Here is a 22,376-nt window from a genome sequence, read left to right as displayed (position 1 = left end):
TTTTACCATTTAGAACCTACCATTATAGCAGTAGGATCAGTCGGTTTCTCCACTTCATTAAAATAAGTTTTAAATAATCTGTCGTCAGAAATATGAAATTCTTTTTCAAATTCATTACTCCATTCAATGAATTTTTCTATATCTTGAGGATGTAATGATAAATCAAACATTGGAACTGAATTATATTTAATTAACAGTTCATTTATCCAATCTTTTTCTGATTCTCCTTTTGGTGGTGCAATTTGTCCTCCGCCATTGATACATCCACTTGGACAAGCCATTATTTCAACATAATCTACTTTTGAAGCATCTGCTAATTCTTCCGGTTTTTGCGTAGATGTTGTTGTTGAAGTAGTCATTCGAGCTCTTCGCCTAGCTACTAATGGGTTAACTTTTGTTGTAGTTGTTTTGTTATTTGGTTTTAATTTCCTTACTAGGTTTTGAATATTTCTAAATCCATTAACTATAGCTGCACTAGCTAATTTTTCATTCTTATACATTAATCTCATTTCATATATATCTGAATTTTTACCTTGAACTATTTTCATCGTGAAATTTGATTCATCGTAACCCTTCATCATTAAGTCGTCTTGGAATATCCTTAGATAATTAAATGCATACCCTCCAGAGGATGAACCTGGATCGTTTGACCAGGAGTATGATACAAATGGCCAACTTTGGGGAGCAACAGATTTATAAACATCATCAATATTTTGGTTCATTATAGGTGGAGTTATTTTAGGTATTAGTTTGTAATTAGGTTCCTCATCTAACAATGTTATTAATTCTTTTGCAGTTAAAACGCAATCGACATCAGGTGCGGTATCACCAAATATTTCAGGTCTTGCGCTTTCTAGCTTTTTATCAAAACATGGCATTATTGATAAATGATATATTTCAGATTTCGAGACTCCACAATCATAAGCAGCTAATGCCTTTAGTAGGCATCCAGTGATTTGTTGTGATGACTTTACTGTGGATATCATTGGTAGTACGTATGGATGAGTCTTTTCTGCATATAACACCCAACCTGGACATATTGAAGATAGAATAGGATTTTTCAACCCCTGCTCCTTTTTTTGAATTATATTTTTCGATTCATTGATTAATGATAATTTTCGACCTAATGAAGTCCCAACTACATATTTGAATCCCATTTGATTTACAAACAAATTAATTAGTAATTTGTCTATTTCCTCCACTGATAAACTATATGCTGTAGCTAAAGAAGCCCTCAGTTGTTGTGATATACTTGCGACAAAGACTTTATTTTTATCTGATTTTAAAGCTTTAATTAACTCTTGATGTGAATGTTGTGCCACCAACACTTCTTCAGCTGATGTGATACATCCTGAACACGCTAAACAATCAGCTAAAGATATTTGAGCAGGTGATAAATTATTTTGTTTTCCATCAATTTTTGATATCTCTAATGGATTACCCTTTGAATCAATTTGTATTTCAACTTCACCATTTTCATTATTTGATTGGTCCGTTGGTTGAGGTAAATCTTGTAATGGTTTAATACATGCTACTCCAGGTGATATAAAATCATTTAAATCATCTGCTGATAGTATTGCACTCATAATTGTATTTGATTTAGTAGAATAATCATTTATTTAATGATATATGCTACATCCAATATTATTTGATCATTACTAATAAAAAATAAATCTTTTCTTTTTGTTATCAATTTTTTTTTTCGCTTACTATCAGAAGACACAAAACAGAGATGACACAAAATTGCTATCATACTAACCCAGATCTGAAACATTGATATTAGACTATTACTATATTCTATTTTACGTATATATTCTACCTCTCTGTTGGGGTTGAAAGTTCTTCATCATCATCAACTTCAAATTCGACTTCACTTACGTCTCCCAATTCGAACTCTTCAGCCGCCACGCTATTATAACCTTGATTTTGTATCTCACCATCCTCATTATAACCCACTAGTTTTAAATATAACCATATACATAGTAAAATCCATAAATATATTAGAAAAGCAGCCGATGAAACAACCAATATATACGCAGAATGATCAGAGCCTAAATCATGTACCAATTGCAATTGTTCTTCAGTTGCACTCATGAACATAATCCCAGCTAGTGTCAAACAAAATGGTGGTAAATATTGAAATGATAAGATCTTACCCAGCTGACTACAAGCTTGATCTTTCAACAATAATACAATCTCTATGATTCTAGTAACACCAGCACTCATTAAAGCAATTCCGAAAACTGAATGAACTTTAGTTGATATTACCAAATGTTGAGAATGTTGACTCATTGAATACCCAGTGAAAATCAATAATAAAGCAGGTATAAAAGTTCTTTGATTATTTCTTGATAAAAACATTCCCAATAATCCACCACCCCACCAAATTATTCCCATTGCAGTATGTTGATAATCTCCCATATTCCAACCTTCTTTTCCCCATCTATGCTCTGTGAAAGTATTTACAATTCCCCATAACATCATTATTGTTGAATCATAAAATTCTTGAGATCTCAAGTTAGCAGTGTTGCTGCTTAATAATTGATGTTTTCTGATCCAAGGCACCACTAGGACCATTGATAAAATAAACGAATATAGTATAAAAGCCGACCCCATAATTCCATGAGCTATACATTGGCCAGTATGTCTGCCATAACAAAAGCCAAACAATGCAATTGGGGCCATACATACTCTAACCCATCCAGTCAAAACACATAGTAAGGACAACGCTTTATATATTTTTGACATTAATCCATATTCATTATAATGTTTTGATAAATGAGGATAAAACTTATTTATAACAAAGTTACTTCCATTCAATAACGTCCCCAAAAATATGGTTATTCCCAATAGTATACTCAAAAACCAACTGGTTCCCTTTGAAGTTCTATTTTCATGATTATCTACATTATCCGGAAAATCCAAAAATAAAGATTCAAAAACAGAATATCCTGTTGCAATATATTGTAAACCTAAAGACCAATGGAATCTATTTGCAAATGCTAAAGATGTACTTATTGATGGAATCATGAGTAATGTAAATAATGTAATAATCCAATGAAATGTTTTAGATTCTGGATTAATAGGATGAAATTCTGGTCTTTCTTCATCCATATCCATGTCCATATCTGCTATTGCAGTTGAGAGAATAGCTAAAGACACTAATACAATTCTTTTGCAGTTGATAGCCATATCGTGTCAGTTATGTGGAGTCTCTAGTGGTTTAATTTGTGAAAGGTTGTACTTCTTCAGATAGTTTTATGCTCGACTTGTTTTAACCCGAGATTTTTCAAATTCCGAATCAAATAATTTACGCGTATAATTTTGATGATATATTGTATAGTCACCACTGAAAATCAAGTTGAGCGGGATGGATGATGGATGATTTGCTAATCTGGTATATTGTTAATTCTAACTACTTGATATCTAGAATTAGAAAGAAAAAACTAGCTCATGTCCGAAACCACTTGTTCATGTTTGATACTTGAACATTAGCCACTTAAGAAATATAATATATTTATGGCGATAATAAAATATTATAATGCTTGAAATTACAGCAGTGGACTCCAGTTTTGCACAATAATTCCTTGTTTACCGCTTTTTTGTACGTATGGTAGAAGTTTCCAAGCCAAAGTTATGGTGATGCAAGGCAATATCTTCTACATAGGGGTTAACCTGTAATTAATTCTTTACCATTTTTCTTTTTTTGAATCTAAACAATTCGAATTTCAAGTTTGAAATAGGGACCTCGGTCACGACAACGTAGGTATAATTATCATCAAAACGTTCTCATGAGAGAAAAGCCGGTTCCAAAAGTTCAATATAAAATTCAAGGGAACTATAAACGTAAACTATGTTAAACTCTGATATTTGGCGTATGTCGCAGTATTAGATGATCTGACATGTCTAAAATTACATTTAATTCTCGACTCAGTTTTACCAAATTTAGTACAACGCATACAAAAACTTTTATTTTGTATTTTTTTTTTCATTATTCAACATAACTCAAGATTAGTGATATTCGATTTGACTGTAAACATACTTCAACTTTGGATCATAGAGTAGTCATTTCATTCATTTTATCATCACTTTTTATTTTGTCATATAGGACGATAATCAAATTTTGCATTTCCTTTATTTTCATACTATATACTAAAATCGGGTTATTTCAATTCTTTTCAGTTCCATTTAATTTATATTATACAAGTGTTTATTTCATTATAGACTTTCCTTCAGTTCATAAATCATGTTTTCGATAAAATTATTGATATATATTCTATTCCACCTTATATCATTATCAAATCAACAACATATCCCCACTAGAAATTATGAAGAAAATAATTATTTCCTAGTAGAACTAGATACTACACTCAGTCAAAAACCACTAATGGATTTTATTTTTAAACATAAGGATAACTATAAATTTGAACATCAGTTAAATTTAGATAATTATTATGTTTTTAGTATAAATAAATCACATCCTCATAATTCATTTTTAGGTAATTTTAATTCCAATAATTATAATCTTTTGAAAAGATCAGATGGATTTGAAGATCATCATGATGAATTACTAGAAGACGTTTCGTCATTGCATATGTTACATCCTAGGAAAATAACGAAAAGAATGCCAGTTCCAATAGAATCTAGGGAAGAAAATAAAGAAATATCAGATCAATCAAATTCAGATCAAGCTCATCAAAAATTAGCTGCGGTTGCATCAAAACTAGATATTCATGACCCTGAGTTTGCAACACAATGGCATTTATTGAATTTACAATACCCAGGTCATGATGTAAATGCAACTGGATTGTGGCTAGAAGATGTATTGGGACAAGGAATAGTAACGGCTATAGTAGATGATGGATTAGATGCGGAAGGAGCAGATTTAAAAGATAATTTTAACGCAAAAGGATCTTGGGATTTTAACGATAATGGTAATCTTCCTTTACCACGATTATTTGATGATTATCATGGTACGAGATGTGCAGGAGAAATAGCAGCAGTTAAGAATGATGTTTGTGGTATTGGAGTAGCATATAAATCTCAAGTAAGTGGTATAAGAATTTTGTCTGGTGCAATAACGGCAGCTGAAGAAGCTGCTGCTTTAATATATGGATTAGATACAAATGATATTTATTCATGTTCTTGGGGTCCAACAGATAATGGAAGGACTTTGAGTGGTCCAGAGGTTGTTGTTAAACAAGCATTTGTCAAAGGTATACAAGAAGGAAGAGGTAATAAAGGGGCTATTTATGTTTTTGCATCTGGTAATGGTGGTAGATTTCAGGACAGTTGTAATTTTGATGGCTATACTAACTCTATTTATTCAATAACTGTCGGTGCTATTGATTATAAAGGCTTACATCCAGCTTATTCTGAGGCATGTGCAGCAGTTATGGTTGTAACGTATTCTTCTGGATCTGGTGAGCATATACACACTACTGATATAAAAAAGAAATGTAGTGCATTACATGGAGGAACTTCAGCAGCAGCTCCTTTGGCGAGCGGAATATATTCCTTAGTACTCAGTGCTAATCCAGATTTAACATGGAGGGATTTACAATACATAAATGTATTAAGTGCTACACCAGTTAATGAAAATGATGGGAATTATCAAACTACTAAATTGAATAGAAAATACTCGCATAAATATGGTTATGGTAAAATTGATGCTTATAAAATGGTTGAATTTGCCAAAACTTGGAAAAATGTTAAACCACAAGCTTGGTACTATAGTGACCTTGTTGAAGTCAATGAAAATCTTGCATTAAATAAACCAAATCAGCTAAAAAGGGATGAAGACAAAAAAATCATCAAATCTAAGATAACAGTAACAAAAGATGACTTAAAAGCTATGAATGTTGAGAAAATTGAACATGTAAATGTGATTGTAAACATTGATGCATCATTTAGAGGAAAAGTCGGTGCTAGATTAATATCACCTTCAGGAATAATAAGTGATTTAGCAACATTCAGACCTGGTGATGCGTCCGGAAGAGGTTTTCAAGATTGGACTTTTATGTCAGTAGCTCATTGGGGAGAAGATGGATTAGGTGATTGGGAAATTGAAGTATTTGCAGATGATTTTAAAAACGTTCCAATTGATATTAATTTTAAGAATTGGCAATTACGTTTGTTTGGTGAATCCATAGATGCTGACAAAGCTGAGAAATATGAATTATTGAAAGATTATGCAGCTGTTAGAAGGGACAGAATTGAAAAAGATAAACAAGAATCATCATCGTCATCGACAGCATCGTCAACCTCAACATCATCATCACTTGCTGAGTCACTGACTCAAGAAGCTTCATCCTCGACAGTCACATCGGAAGTACAGCTGTCATCAACAACTGAAGAAGTTGCAATTTCATCAACTGAGCAATCAACTTCATCATCTCCATCATCATCATCCACATCAAGTGAAAAAGATACTTCAGAGGGCACTAAAGTACCAGACGAGTCCGAGTCAACCGATGAACCTGAAGAAGGTAAAAACAAACATTATTCAACAGATCGTACAGGACAATATTTCATGGCTATCGCAGTAATTGGATTCATTATAGTTTTATTAATTATGAAATTTCATAAATCTCCAAGTAGTTCACGTAGAAGAAGAAGAAGAGATGATGATTTCGAATTTGATATTATACCTGGTGAAGATTATACAGATTCAGAAGATGATCAAGAAACTTTAGATTCAAGAAGAAGAGGAACAAATGCTGATTCATTTGATTTAGGACAAAGAAATGATCAAAGATTAAATAAAAATGATGCTAGAGATCAAAGATTAGATGATAGATATAATGATGAAGCTAGAGAAAGATTATTTGATGATTTTAATGGTGAGTCATTACCTGATTATCATGAAGATATGTTTAAAATTGGAGAAGATGAAGATGATGATGATCATAATCATGAAGGTAAGAGTAAAATCGATAATAGTTTTAATGATGAATCTAGTAAGTCTAATGACAATAATGAAGAAGAATTTGCTGATGATAGGAAAATAATTAATGAAAGTAAATAATGAAATTTAAATAGACATTTTAATGTTACGCATAGAATAAATTTTTTGTAAAGCCCAAATTAAATTAAATTTATTGTTGACGTAGTGATGCAAAGTCTTAAAGCTATATAATCAAAGTATTTCATTAATGGATGAATCCAAATTAACAAATCCAACCAATTTATCAAGAATTTGATGATCTTGTTTTGATGTATCATTTTCATCATTTTTTCCTTCATCTTGTTCAAATCTAAGATTAAATTCTTTAGAATTTTTAGGAATTTTTGAACCATTAAATTTTTCAAAATCATCATAAACATACATATTTCTACCATTGACTTCATTTAACCTCGAATCATCGGTTAATATCACATTTGCAGGTCCTAATTTTGTTGAAAACAATGGATTGATATGTAAGAATGTGTTATGAATATCAAGACGTCCGGACGTCTTATGAATTGAACAAAGTAATGTACATGATAGATCTTCCTTCTCATCTCTTAAAATGTTGTTATATATTTTTCTATAATTTTCAATATATTCTTGATTTTCACAATGATGAAAAATTAAATTTATAAAAGAATTTAAAAATTGTGATATATTAATATCTAAAGTGAATAAAATATAATTCAATTGTACATTAATTATAGTTGAACAATTTTCTGCTGTTAATAAATCACTTAATTTAAAAGCTAAACTACTTTTCCAATCTTCTAGAAACATTTCTGCATGATATCTTTTTTTCCTTTTATTTTCATCATTTTTGAAAAATTGTGGATATGAAATTTTAATATTATTGAAATCTTTTGCAATTTCAGGAAAATTAGATTTAAATTCTCTTGTTAAATGAATTGCTTCTGATTTTCTAGATCGTTTAACTTTTATTGATTTAAAATTATGTAAATCTTGATGTAAATTTTGTAAGAAATTGAATAAAAAATTTTCTTTAAATTGTATAAATGGATTTATTTTCATCCATTCTAAAAGTTGTAATCTAATCTTACTAACATTAAATCTTGAAGATACAAGTTTTTCCAGTTTCATGAATCTTAAATCGTTATTTTTGAAATCAACTTTAGTACCATCACATGGTATATAAAATGTTCTTATTGGTTTTGATTTGGAATAAATGATATTATCATCAATTGATAATCTGTCTAATACATTCAATTTTCGAATTAACATTGCATTTCTTGGTAATTGATATGAATTCGCTGGCATTCCACAAAGAAATTTTGTGAAATTATGTAATTTTAAAAATAATGTTTCTAAACTACCTTCTGGATCTGCACCAATAGTTGCATGAATTTTGGGTTCAATATTTATCAATGATAGTTTAAACGTATTAAACCCTGGACTTTTTAATTGTAATGAATATGATGAACCTGATTGAAATTCGTTTGTTGGTAACCCGTCCATTATTTGATTTTTATCTAGTTTATGATAGGGATAATTGTATATTTCTCGTTCCGTTTGTATAATAGGTTCGTCCTTAGTAGCTGATAGTTTTTGTCTCTTAGTGTTTGTAGGTTTTGTCTCTTTGACTCTTTTCTTTGATGACGATGCTGTTGGTGGAGCCGGTATTTTCGGATCTATAAAAAGTAATTTATTGTTTCTTTTCCATAAAAATTCATCCAATGATTCGGTGATATTATATGTATCATGAGATGGATCTGGAGGCAATAATATATTGAAGCTTGAAAAAAATGCACTTTGAAAGTTACCGAAATTTCTTTGAGGAAATAAAGATGTAGTTGCCTTTGCTGATTCAAAACTATCAAGTACTGTCTTTATTTCACCTTCCAAAATTTGAGCTTCGGAATCAAGATAATCATTGACTAATTTATCATTTAATTTTTTAGACTCTTCTTCTTCTTGTTCTTCCGCTCCATCGTCTTTTCTTAGTATACTTTTAATCCGTATAGCATTTTGTCTTCTTAATGGTACACCGGATATCAAAGGAGTAGTTGCATTTTGCAAATTTCTAGCAGAAGTTAATAACAATCTTTCATTTGAACGAATTTCATTTCTGGTAGTTTCATCAACAACATTTGAATCTGCTGCTGCCGTTGTTTCTTCTCCACTATGATCATCATCTGAATAATATATCAACTCCTGTTCATTTTCATCTTCAAATTGGAAACTTTGATCATCTTCTTCAGTAGAATCAACTGAATATGCTTCTCTATTTCGACTTCTCGATAATTCTCTAGATAAATTTCTCAATTGAGTCGGAAGACTATTGAGCTCATTATTTGGTAATTCTTCCATCGTAGTATCACGAGTATTACTTTCCGATGAATTAACTAGTGTATTGAAATGATTTTGCAATCTATGAATTTCACTAAAGTGTCGTAGTATTCTGGATCTAAAATTAGCCTCTAAAACGGCTTCTTGTGAATTATCATTTAAAGTATTAGTCTCTTCGTTAACCCTATTACCGTTCTCGTTTCTATATATGTAATCAGATATAATATTCAATGAATTTAAGGTGGGGAATGATTCTGATGAAGCATTACCAAATCTTCTAATATGACGTAATGAGTTTTGATTGTTTTGATTATTTTGAGTAGATTCTTGAGGTAGTGATACTGGAGATGTGGGCGGTGGCATCTTTAAGTCGCCTTGGTTGAAGTTTAACTCTTGACTTTAAGGATAATAATATTAAATTGTATGTAGAATTGCAAAAAATGATAATTAAGAATTAAAGAATAATTCTATTTATCATAACTTGAAATTTTGTGTAACCAGTTTGAATTTTGTTTGTCATAGACTTAAGGAGTGACATCAGATTTAAAGAACAAACTTAGAGACAAAGCAAAATAGAGTTACTCTACATGGGATTTGACTTGATTTAATTGAAATTTTAATCTATTATTTATAACTATTAACGTATAATCTAAAAGAATTGAATTGAAATGACCATCTAAATTTGTACCGTATCTTGTAAGTCCAATCAAATTCTCAAGCTAGTCCAGATAAATTACTTCTTAACCTAATATAATCTTCATCTCCCAAAATAAATTTACATGATATGATTAAAACCAAAAGTGAACCAATAAGTATTGAAGAAAGTAAAAAAACAAAATTATCCCAATGAATTCTTAATGAATATTTATATAAAATCATTACCAATATAGGACCAACAATAGTTGCACAATTAATCAAAACTCCTATAGCACCATAAAATGAACCTATCATACTTTTTGGAAAAAATTTTAAAGTTGAAGCATTTAAAACTGGTGTCAACATTGAACCTAATGCAAATACACTTAAAGATGAATATATATCAATTTTAGATTTTGCTTGATATAACATTATAAACACTAATACATCAACAAATAATCCAAATGACATTAATGAAAAATCTATAGAATCTGGTTGAGTATTTGAAACTTTAAATTTAAACCATTTTTTTAAAACAAAAGTTTGTAAAAAAGGTAATACAATCATTAATGCAAATACTTTAGTTATTGACATTAATGAAATTATATATGCAATATCATCACCAAAATCAAATTTTAAAATCACATAATTAACAAGAACTTGTGAAATTGAAATCATTAATGCAACATATGAAACTAATACAAATATCATTGCTCCTACTATAAATCTAACTTTAGTACTTGAAGGAAATAATATAACTTTAATTGGTGAAAATTCTTTAAAATAATTTTTGATTTTAGTGATATAACTTGATTGAATATTTAAGTTTAAAGAAGATGGTCTTCTTGAAATTATTGAATTTGTTCTTGATTTTTGTAAAGATTTTGGATTTCTTGTTTCTGCAAATATAAATAAACAATAAAAACACATTAAAAATTCAATGATCAATTCAATTCTAAATAAAAAATATTCATTTTCTGATATTTTGGAATTTTCAGTTATAGATGTAATATGATAAACTGGGGATTTTTTGGAATGCCATGAAAGAATCATTTTACCAATTAATGGTGCAGCAAATTGACCTAAACTTGTTATAGCACTTGAACGAGCTAAAATTGGAGCTAATGCAGAAGTATTTGTAATTAAATCTGATAAACAAGTTTCAACCATTACTGATAAAAGCATATATCCACCTCCAATAGCAGATAAATAACTTGCTAAAAGTAAAGTTTTAAATTGAAAAGTTTCAAAATGATATAAATAATATATTATTAAATTTGATAAAAAATATAATATAACATTTCCAGTAATAAAAGCTTTTCTACCATAAATATCAGATAATGATGCAAATTTAGTCATTCCAATTAATGATATTATAGTTGAACCAACTAATGAATATTGTGAATAATTTGATATTAATATTTGAGTCTCTATTGGATCACATATTCCCTTTGAATCAATTACTGCATTACATGCTAATTTAAATTGAATAACGGTTTTTGTTGCATCTGCAATTGTTGTACTCACTGTTAATGCAGTCATGATAAATATAACTTGAAAAACACTTGGTCTTAAAAGCCAATGTTTTGATCTATTAAAATCTTCATGCTCTTTAATCCATAATACTTCTTCATCTTCATTTCCATCTTCTACTGCATCTTCGACAATTGCTGAATTATCATCTTCTTCTGCTTCGATATATTCTATTGCAGCTGCATCATCTAATAACGGATTTGATTCATTGATCAAAATCGTTGTCATTGATAAATAACTTACCCAATTCGATTTCTTGGAGTTGTGATACAAAAACTTGGAGAGATCAATATCATAGATCAGAAATAGATCTATCTTTTTATCTCAAAAATTTTCATATATTAGCCATAACTTTAGGGTTCCGCTTTTTGCAATAATATTTTTTAAGTATCATTGCTAACTGATATGTGAACGGCTCGATTTTATTATTATTAATAGAAACTCTCGTAAAAAAAATGTTCTACGAGATTTTACTAAAAGGAATTTAAACCCAAATTTGGATTAAAACCGAGAGCATGATTTATTAAATCCGCTCTCGATGAATGAAGAACTGACCTCAATCACACTCATAGGGTCTAACTCAGAGACATAGAAGATGATGAGACAGTCACAGTTAATTTCTGAAAATTGATTGCTGTTTTATATTTACGAAATATTATTAATTAACTGAGGTAGTAAAAAGAAGAAATTCTAGTTTATTTCTGCCTTTCGATAAAATCCACAATATTAACTCCGTTAAGTAAAATTATCTAAATTTCCTAATTTACCGTAACTTTTACCTCCTAACTCTCATTCTTGAAATATCCTTTTCCTTAATTCTTTATCTGTAGTTTTACCATTTAATTTCAATACTCTTTTACAAGAATAAACTATAACAATAAATATTAACATCCAAATTCCATAAAATAAATAAATTAAATTTGGTAAATTTATAAAAATTGAAAATTTATAAATCCAGGTAATTAAAATTGGAGAAATTAAATTTAATAATGAAATAAATAATGTAATTGATCCATAAATTGAACCATTTGAAACACTAGGAAAAAATTTTATAATAGTTGAATCGAAAACTGGTTGAATTAAAGCATCTAATGAAAAAAAAATTGCAGTTAAATAAAATTGAAAAGTTGTGTGGGATAAAAAAAATGCAAAAAATACTAATAACGCAACAATTAATCCTAATATTATTAAAATATATTCAATCATATCAAATGAATAATTTAAAGATTTAAAACCTAACCATTTTTTAAGGATTGTTTTTTCTAAAATTGGTAATATAAAAACTAATGAAATTGATCTTGATATTGATATTATTGATAATAAATATGATATATTATCAGCTGACCAATTAAATTTATATTGACCATATTGTATTACAATTTGATTCAAAGTAAAAATTAATGTTTGATAAATTGAATAAGTTAAAATTAAACCCATTACAACATATTTAATTTGTTCATAACGATGCTTGTTGCTAATTTTTGCAGTTTTTTTAGGATATGTTAAAATTTTTAATGGTTCAATTATATTTATACTTGATTTTAGAATTTCAATAAATATGATCTTATTTCTTTCGGTATCGTCCTTTGGATTTATTTCTGTTCCTTCTTCTTCTTCTGCATGATCTAATAATCTTTGCTCAGATTTTTTTTCAGCTTTTGGATTTCTTGATTCTGGAAATAATGTAATAACATAAATACAAAGTATAATTAATATTCCAATTTCAAATTTTAAAGCATTAAAATTTCCATGTTTAGAGCCACTATTTCCCAAATTAACTATAAAATTTCCAAATATTGGACCAAATGTTTGACCAATAAAAGTTGAAGCAGAAGCTAATGATAATTTATAAACTCTATTTTTAGGTAATGTAAAATCAGTAATATAAGAATCTGATAATGGAGTTATTATACTTAATGATCCACTTATAGCAGATATATAATTTGCAAATAATAATAATTTAAATTTTAAATCCTTGTTATAATTTAATACTAAAAATTGTAAAAATCTTGAAATTGTAATTGAAAAAATTAATGCAATAAAAAATGGTTTTCTACCAATAATTGAAGAAATTTCTCCAAATTTTGCAATTGGAATTAATGAAAAAAAAGTAGTACCAACTAATAAATATTGATTAAATGAAGCAACTAATTGAGCTTGATCTGAACTTTTTGGGTTGTAACTGGAGGTACTAGAATTTTCAGCTTTTGAATAAATTATTGATTGTCTTGCTCCTTCTGCACTTGATGAACTAAAAGTTAATAAACCAATTAAAAATACAATTGAATAAACACTTGGTTTTTTATACCATGGTAAGTTTTTAATTCTTTTAATTTGAAGATTTATAAATTTTATATCATCGTCATCGTCTGAGTCCTCTGACTCTGAATTTTGAGATTGTGAGTGATTATGTTCATGTTGATGTTGTTGTTGCTGTTGTTCTTGTTGTTGATGATGATGATTATGATGGTGATCCTGTTCGTCATTCAACAATTGAGTTCTTTCATCATCTTTCTTATCTTTTCGTGGCATACCGCTTTACTTTAATCTTCAAGTTAATGTGATACTCAAGCATCGTAATTCATTCCCAAAATAATTTTCACTCTTAAAGACATAAGCAATCAAATTCACAATTCCACACAATTAACAGTTGTAAGTATGAACTCTTAAAATTGAAAAAAAAAAAGCCGCTCCACATATACTATACGGAAAATACATTTTTTAATTTTATTTATCAACATATCATTTTAAAACATCGAAATAATCATATAAAGTACTATTACCAAACAATTAAGTAGGACCGTACGGAATCGAAATATTCCTAACTTCAACTAATTAGATCATTTCAAAGGAAGAAGATATATGGCTCAAAACATTAGCATTCAATTGCACTATTTTCAAATTTTGCACGGAATTTAGTTCAAAATGAAAAATTAAATTTAGTACCTTTGCTTATTAGTAATTATAAATGTAAATAAAAAAAAAAAAATGAATCATATCGATCATCGAATATTTCAAAGTTGATTAAAAATAAGTCATGAATACATGTAACAACTATTCTTAGTAATGTCAGCTATTGAAAATTTAAAAATTAATTCAGCTAATGTAATTCAATCAAGATCAAAAATTGATCAACAAGATACTCAGTCAAAGTCAATTCCATTACGAGATTTACCATCTGATTTAAGTTCTGTCAATTCCAATTATCAGAATCATCATACAAGATCAGAATATGATATTAATACATCATCATCAAATGAAACCATACAAACTGAAGTATTAAATTCAAATATAGAAAATACAATAGACCAAGAGGAAGAAGAAGAAGAAGAAGAAGATCATCAATTACATCCAGATAATTATCCAGATGGTGGATTAAAAGCATATCTAGTAATATTAGGTTCATTCCTAGGTTGTATAGTAAGTTTAGGTATAATGAATTCAGTAGGAGCAATACAAGCATATGTTTCAAATAATATTTTATCACTGTATTCAGAAAGTTCAATTTCTTGGATTTTTTCAATTTATTATTTTTTAAGTTATGCAATTGCATTAATTAGTGGGCCAATATTTGATAAAAATGGAAGTTTTTGGTTAAATTTAGGTTTTACTATATTTGTATTTTTAGGGTTAATTGGAATTGCAAATTCGCAAAAGATTTATCAATTTATTTTAGGTTTTATAAGTTTAGGAATTGGTACTGGAATTGGAATGGTTCCTTTAATTTCTGTTGTAAGTCATTATTTTTTTTATAAAAGAGGTATGGCTGTTGCTATTGCTATGAGTGGTGGTAGTGTTGGAGGTTTAGCTTTTCCTTTATTATTAAGAAAATTATATTCATCTGTTGGGTTTGTATGGGCTATTAGAATCTTGGCTTTCATTTGTTTAGGTTGTATGATATTATCTACTTTATTAGTTAAAGAAAGATTTAGAAGACATAGTAAAAAAAGTAAAGCTATGAAATGTACAGAAACTATTAAATATGAAAATAATTTTAAAAAAATTAAAAATGGATTTATTGAATTTATAAAAATTAAAGATCGTACATTTGTATTTGTTTTATTAGGTGGATTTTTTAGTGAGTTTTCATTAGTCTTGATGATTACTTATTATGCAAGTTATGCAATAGATAAAGGTTTTAATGAATCAAATGCTTTATTATTATTAACTATATGGAATGCTACAGGAATAGCAGGTAGATGTATACCAGGTATTTTAAGTGATTATTTAGGTAGATTTAATGTTAATGTTATAATGGTTTCAATTTGGGTTTTAAGTGTTTTGGTTCTTTTATTACCATTTGGTAATAATCATAATGTATTATGGGCATTTGCAGCAATAGGAGGAACTTCATCAGCTTGTATATTAACTTTATTACCTGCTTGTTTATCACAAATTACTCCCACAAAGCAATTAGGTCAAAGATATGGTATTATAAATTTTTATTTATCATTAGCTAATTTATTTGGTGTACCAATTGCTGCTACTATATTAGATACAAGTTATGATAATTTGATTATTTTTACTGGGGTATTAGCTGTCACTGGTGCTTCATTTTGGACATTTTCAAGAATATCTATTGTAGGAACAAAATTAAATGTAAAAGTATAAATAGATCTTGGGTATAACTTGTATATTAAACTTAATCATTATAGAGTAATTAATAGGAAATTTTTTTCAATTATGAACTATTCATCCTGAAATAATGACAACCACACATCCTGGATCATGGCAGAATTTAATTACTATCAAGATCTCCAAAATTTAATGTATAAAGCAACATAGTGCAAAACACCCAAAGAAAAATTCAATTGAAGAATAATACCATCAATTTCAAAGTAATGATAAGTGTTTAGTTGATTGTTCCCTATCTTCAATTTTGCTAATTTTCATATACTTTCCATCAATAAAGTAAGGTTCATTTGAATTTAGATATTTATTATATAATTTTAATTTGGAAACAACGCAATCCCTTACATCAATTTTCGGGGTCTCGATCAGTAATAACAATCTTCCATGATTCAAAAAGTATAATTGTGATTATATTTATATGAAAATTGAGTTTTAGTTTCCAGTGATTAATTGAAAAGATTTTATTATTGATCTGAAACTTTAGTGATAGGTATAATCATAAATAAATTTGTTAGTTTGAATTGTTAGTGATTGGTACGCGTCTGATCCATGTCTCAAATCTTATGTCTCGAACCTGACATTATGATATGACAAATAAAAAGGTGTGATTAAGTGTTTTGAGTATTTGATACTTGTCCTAAGCATGAACCCTCAAAATATCGAATCTCAATTGTTAATGTATTCATACGTGTATATTTTTTTTTTTGAGATTTCAATTAGATTTTGTAACGACTTTGTTGAACTGAATCAAATGTATCAATTGTAAAAAATTATTTAAGGATCAACACAAAAATCCAAATAATAATAATGTAAATTGACTTAAAAGATCTACGATTTTTCGAAAAAGTTTAAAAGTATAATAAGATCTAGACTATAGTCTTCATGTAAGTAATTTAACTTAATCGGTGATCGAAAAATTCATTAAATTGGATCCTTGAAAGTGGTTAGTTGATGAAAATTGGACATATAACAAATATTCAAAAGGCTAAGCAAGCTATATTTAATTCTTAGTTGGGGCTGAGTTGGATTGAGCAAGTGGCAAATATTGTATTGTTTTTCAAGAACCAAGAAATGTTTGAAGTAAGTACAATCAAACAGGTGTACATTATTGAATGTATGCAATCTTTTTTATGACATGATGAAAATAATTTGAAGGAATTTTAAAGCATTAGATGTAAAATTTGACACGAAGAAATGTGACATATTTCCGTGATGAGACTTGTCTCATGAGGAAATAATGACTGAGTAGGTATCTAAGTCGGTACAACTCCACTCATAGTTCCATGGATGAATGTAATAGAATTGAAAGTTAACTAGTTAAGAAGTAAATTATCATTTCATTGACTTGAACACAATAATAATAAATTTGATCGTAAAATGACAAAGATAAAAGTGCAAAAATAATAAACAAAATTACAAAAGTAGATCTAGAAGTCAGTTGATATTTTTCTTTGTTTGAATTATTATAACCATGTTGTATCGTATTCAAGTAATTTTCAATCAACAGTGATCAAGATTATCAACTATTTAAAAGAACTTAGTATCTACTACTATATTAAGTATTTACACATTAGTATGTCTTAAATTTGACTTAACATGTTGTTTTACTTAAGTATTTTCGACTTATTTTACTTTCAAGAAGGTAATGACATCATAGTTTTTTAATTCAAATTTTTATGTGGTCTGTCTCTCTCTCTCTTTTTGTATCCTTAAAATTATAAATTTATAATATATAATTTTGTCCAATTTTTTCATTCGTATAGAGATATATACAAAAATAAAATATTATTGGTGAATATCCTATTGATTCAACTTACATATTCTTACATCTTGAGTTGAGTAATATTGTAAAACTACAATATTACAACTGTATTACTGATATTACTGTTTATTATTATTATTATTCTGATTACAAATTTTATATTTAGAAATGAAAAAAAAAACTCTCTCTCATTGTTTTTTGATTTTTTAATCGTACGGACTTATAAAACCATTTTTTATCTAACAAACAATCAATCTCTTTTTATCTTCATCATCCACTAAATCAACCATTCGTTCTATCCAAGTGTTTAATCTAATCTATTCATATCACTTATTTGCAAACTACTTCAGAATTTTTGACAGATTTTTGTTCATCATATTTCCATTTAAGAAACTAAAAAAATTTAATCAAAACAATAGACAATTATACATATAAATATTTTAGTAAAATTACAACATCAAATTTAAAATTTAACAACCAGTACTTAATACAATAACGTATACAGCTTAATATCTTATCAACTATATACATACTAATACACCACTGATACCACTACATACTACTTCATTCATTTCATAGAACAAACTATCAACTCTTACTTTTCATATACTTTAATTAAATTTCATATGTCTTTCCTACTAATCATATAACTAATCATTAGCAGCAGTATTTTTATCTTTCAAAGAGACATTTATACAATCCACCACTTAAATATATATACTAAATCACCATGAGACGATTAAAAATTGGAATACGACCGCAGCTTATTGTATTAGTTTGTTTTGCTTCATTATTTTCTTTATTAATCTTGGGGATAGTAACAGGATTATATTTTAGTGATAATTTAACTGATTTAAGATCTGAAAGATTATTTGTTATATCACAATTAAAAACTACTCAAGTTCAACAAGCTGTTGCATTTGTTGCTTATCAAGTAATGACATTAGCTTCAATAGATGCTATAACAACTCCTTTATCACAATATAGAGCAGGTAATAATTCAAGAAGTGTTTTTACAAATGCTCAAGAAACTTTAGAACAATTTATGCAATCTACTGAAACTTTTGCTTTTGCAAGATTATATAATTTAGATTTACAAATTATGGCAAGTTCTACAAATAATGCTACTATAGTTTCTCCAACAACAAGAGATGCTTTATTTCCTTTACAACAAAATCAATCAATACCAAATCAAATTTCAAATGATGAATCTGGTTATTATTTTACAGGTCCTTTAACTAATGATTCTCAAGATATTAATAGTGCATATTTTATGGGTGTTACATTACCTGTTTATGCAAATACTTCTATATTAATTGATACTCCTTATATTGCAGGTTATTTATCAATAATTGCAAGTGCTTCAACTATTCAAAATGCTTTAAATGCAACAAGTGAAGATTATTCAGTTATTGCAGTAAAACCAATATATGGAGATTCAAATAATGGAATAGATAATTTAAATGATGAAGGAGTTCCTTCTGGTGCTTCTGCAATTGGTTTTCAAACAGTATTTCCCGTTGAAAATTCTTTATTAAAACCTGGAGAAATTTATAATATTAATTCATCAACATCAGTAAGAACTGCAATAAATTCTCCATATGGTACTTCAACAGATGTAAAATCATATTCAGGACAAAGTGTTGCAATTGGATTTACACAAATTTTATTAAATAATTTATTATGGGTAATTATAGTTGTACAAGAAAAATCTGTTTTCAATGGACCAGTTGAACGTTTGAAACGTATAATTATTGGTGTTGTTATAGGAATTGGTGCTTTTATGGTTTTAATTACTTTACCATTTGCAGTTTGGTTTATAAGACCAATAACAAAATTGAAAGAATCAGCAGAAGATATAACAAGATTGAAAAAAGAAAAAAAAATGATTAATGAAAAACAACAACAAACTTTAACAAATACAAGAGGTAGTGTTACTTCAACTAATTCAGGAGCTTCACAATATTCAACTGGTATACGACTACCTAAACGTATACAACCATCAAAGAAATTTTTTAAAGATGAATTAACTGAATTATCAGAAGCTTTTAATATAATGACTGATGAATTAGATAAACAATATACTCATTTAGAAGATAGAGTTAAATTAAGAACAAAAGAATTAGAAGCTTCAAAAATAGAAGCAGAAACTGCAAATGAAGCAAAAACTGTTTTTATAGCAAATATATCACATGAATTAAGAACACCATTAAATGGAATATTAGGTATGACTTCAATAGCAATGGAAGAAAATGATGCAGAAAAAATTCAAGATTCATTAAAATTAATTCATAGATCAGGTGAATTATTATTACATATATTAACAGAATTATTAACTTATTCAAAAAATACATTAAATAGATCAAAATTAGAAAAATCAAATTTTCAAATATTAGAAATTGTTTATCAAATAAATTCAATTTTTAATAAATTAGCATTAGATCAAAGAGTTAATTTTAAATTATCAGTAAAACCAAATATTTTTAGAAAATTAATATTATATGGAGATTCAAATAGAATTATTCAAATTATAATGAATTTAGTTTCAAATTCTTTGAAATTTACTCCTGTTGATGGTTCAGTTAATGTTATTTTTAAATTATTAGGAGAATATGATTATGAAAAATCAAAAGAAAATAATTTTGAAAAAGTTTTTATAATGGAATCTGATTCTGAATCAAGACCTCATCCTCAACAACATAATACTGATGCTACTTTAGTTTCAGATTTATTAACAACAGAACAAGAGGACTCTGTTAGTCCTACTGACATTAATGATAACAAAAATAATGATAAACATAATGACAAACATCCATTAGATGATGATGAATCTGATGTATTAAGTATTACAACATTATCAACTACACAATATGAAAAAGCTTTATTTGATCAACAATTTAAAAATAAATCATTACCACCATCTCCTAAAACTTCAATTGATGATTCATCAGTGACTAAGAATTCAAATTCATCAGATGAACATGAACCTGAAAATGAACAAAAACAAGAAGAAGTAGATGAACAAACATCTATAAAACCAACTACCCCCACAGATAATAAAGATTTATATGTAATGCCTGAAGCAAAAGATTTTAAATCTTACCCAACATTACATAAAAAGGAATATGAAGGAGATAAATCTTTTAAAATTCGTAATATTTATAATTCCAAAACATGGGTTATTCAAATTGAAGTAAAAGATACTGGATCAGGTATTGAACCATCATTACAAGAAAAAGTATTTGAACCATTTGTACAAGGTGATCAAACATTAAGTAGATCATATGGTGGAACTGGATTAGGTTTAAGTATATGTAGACAATTAGCTAAAATGATGAATGGTACATTAAATTTAAAATCAATAATTGGGAAAGGTTCAATTTTTACATTAACTTTACCATTACCACAAACTGGTGAAATTATGATATCACCAGAAGAGCTTAATGAATTTTGTAATGATGAATTTAATCCATATTCTAAAATTAATAGAAAAGTTGTATTTAATGATGAAACAATTGAAATTAATGATAATAACAACCCTATAATGAATGATGATGAAAATAATAATAATAATAATGTTGAAGGAATACCAATACAAAATCAAGGATTAAAAAAATCTTCATCAAAACAACCAATGATTTTTTCAAAAAGTTCAACTGGTACTGCTCAATCTTCTTCAAATAATGATTCAAATCCACCTTCTATAAAAATTGATTTAGAAAATAGTAACACCACCACAACAACAAGACCTTCATTAAATTCAAATAATAATAGTAGTAATAGTGTTTCAAAATTAATTAATATACCATCAAATAATTCAATTATAAATAGTGAAATATCAATAACAAATGAAAATAATATACCACCACCACAATCAACAACAACACCAACATTGACTCCTCAAATTTCAAAATCAATATCAAATTTAAAAATTTTAGTTGCAGAAGATAATCAAGTAAATCAAGAAGTTATAAAAAGAATGTTAAAATTAGAAGGTTTTAATAATTTAACAATGTGTGCAAATGGAAAAGAAGCAGTAGAAATTATAAAAAATTCAATGCTTTCAATAGATTCTGAAAACACACAACAAGAAGAACAATTTGATTTAATATTTATGGATGTTCAAATGCCAATAATGGATGGTATATCAGCTGTAAAAATTATAAGAAACCAACTAAAATTTACAAATTTAATAATTGCTTTAACTGCTTTTGCTGATGATTCAAATATTAAAGAATGTTTTAATGTTGGTATGAATGGATTTTTATCAAAGCCTATTAAAAGATCAAATTTAAAAAAGATATTGGATCAATATTTTTAAAAAATTAATGAACATTATTTGTTATAAATAGGTACTATCCCTTTGTTTTCAGGCTAATGGCACTAGGGTTTCAAATCTATCAGTTAATCACAGTCCCATCCCCGTGATATACAAAGATCGATTGGATCAAACAATACAACAATTGGACATCGTAGTACACTTCTAGTTGAGATTGATTTGAGTAAGAGTTTGAGAAGTTTTGTTTTGAGATAATTTGTATTAATTTAATAGATTTA

General features: G+C 27.7%; 8 protein-coding genes across 8 annotated transcripts; 3 read left to right on the top strand and 5 right to left on the bottom strand. All coding sequences in view use genetic code 12, as the record gives it.

Moving 5' to 3' along the window:
* Positions 1-2: 2 nt before the first annotated feature.
* On the bottom strand, positions 3-1,586 carry NAR1 (Nar1p; the record flags this gene model as incomplete). The annotated part of the gene is made up of 1 exon (XM_051756322.1): positions 3-1,586. The coding sequence occupies one exon, from the start codon at positions 1,584-1,586 to the stop codon at positions 3-5; it is 1,584 nt and encodes a 527-aa protein (XP_051616907.1).
* Positions 1,587-1,815: 229 nt separating this feature from the next.
* Positions 1,816-3,192, bottom strand: KGF55_000168 (uncharacterized protein; the record flags this gene model as incomplete). Its single annotated transcript, XM_051756311.1, has 1 exon — positions 1,816-3,192. The coding sequence occupies one exon, from the start codon at positions 3,190-3,192 to the stop codon at positions 1,816-1,818; it is 1,377 nt and encodes a 458-aa protein (XP_051616906.1).
* Positions 3,193-4,387: 1,195 nt separating this feature from the next.
* KEX2 (kexin) lies at positions 4,388-7,027 on the top strand (the record flags this gene model as incomplete). Its single annotated transcript, XM_051756300.1, has 1 exon — positions 4,388-7,027. One exon carries the CDS (start codon positions 4,388-4,390, stop codon positions 7,025-7,027), a length of 2,640 nt encoding a protein of 879 aa, XP_051616905.1.
* A 111-nt stretch (positions 7,028-7,138) lies between these two features.
* On the bottom strand, positions 7,139-9,619 carry KGF55_000166 (uncharacterized protein; the record flags this gene model as incomplete). The annotated part of the gene is made up of 1 exon (XM_051756288.1): positions 7,139-9,619. One exon carries the CDS (start codon positions 9,617-9,619, stop codon positions 7,139-7,141), a length of 2,481 nt encoding a protein of 826 aa, XP_051616904.1.
* A 351-nt stretch (positions 9,620-9,970) lies between these two features.
* Positions 9,971-11,653, bottom strand: KGF55_000165 (uncharacterized protein; the record flags this gene model as incomplete). The annotated part of the gene is made up of 1 exon (XM_051756277.1): positions 9,971-11,653. The coding sequence occupies one exon, from the start codon at positions 11,651-11,653 to the stop codon at positions 9,971-9,973; it is 1,683 nt and encodes a 560-aa protein (XP_051616903.1).
* A 561-nt stretch (positions 11,654-12,214) lies between these two features.
* Positions 12,215-13,957, bottom strand: KGF55_000164 (uncharacterized protein; the record flags this gene model as incomplete). Its single annotated transcript, XM_051756266.1, has 1 exon — positions 12,215-13,957. One exon carries the CDS (start codon positions 13,955-13,957, stop codon positions 12,215-12,217), a length of 1,743 nt encoding a protein of 580 aa, XP_051616902.1.
* A 534-nt stretch (positions 13,958-14,491) lies between these two features.
* Positions 14,492-16,036, top strand: KGF55_000163 (uncharacterized protein; the record flags this gene model as incomplete). The annotated part of the gene is made up of 1 exon (XM_051756255.1): positions 14,492-16,036. One exon carries the CDS (start codon positions 14,492-14,494, stop codon positions 16,034-16,036), a length of 1,545 nt encoding a protein of 514 aa, XP_051616901.1.
* A 2,513-nt stretch (positions 16,037-18,549) lies between these two features.
* On the top strand, positions 18,550-22,140 carry SLN1 (Sln1p; the record flags this gene model as incomplete). The annotated part of the gene is made up of 1 exon (XM_051756244.1): positions 18,550-22,140. One exon carries the CDS (start codon positions 18,550-18,552, stop codon positions 22,138-22,140), a length of 3,591 nt encoding a protein of 1,196 aa, XP_051616900.1.
* Positions 22,141-22,376: the final 236 nt, after the last annotated feature.

The sequence above is a fragment of the Candida pseudojiufengensis genome, assembly GCF_024610245.1.
Source record: "Candida pseudojiufengensis strain CBS 10847 chromosome Unknown scaffold6, whole genome shotgun sequence".
Taxonomy (NCBI): domain Eukaryota; kingdom Fungi; phylum Ascomycota; class Pichiomycetes; order Serinales; family Debaryomycetaceae; genus Lodderomyces; species Lodderomyces pseudojiufengensis.
Note: the sequence above shows the minus strand (reverse complement) of the source record. Positions and strands in the feature narration are given on the sequence as shown.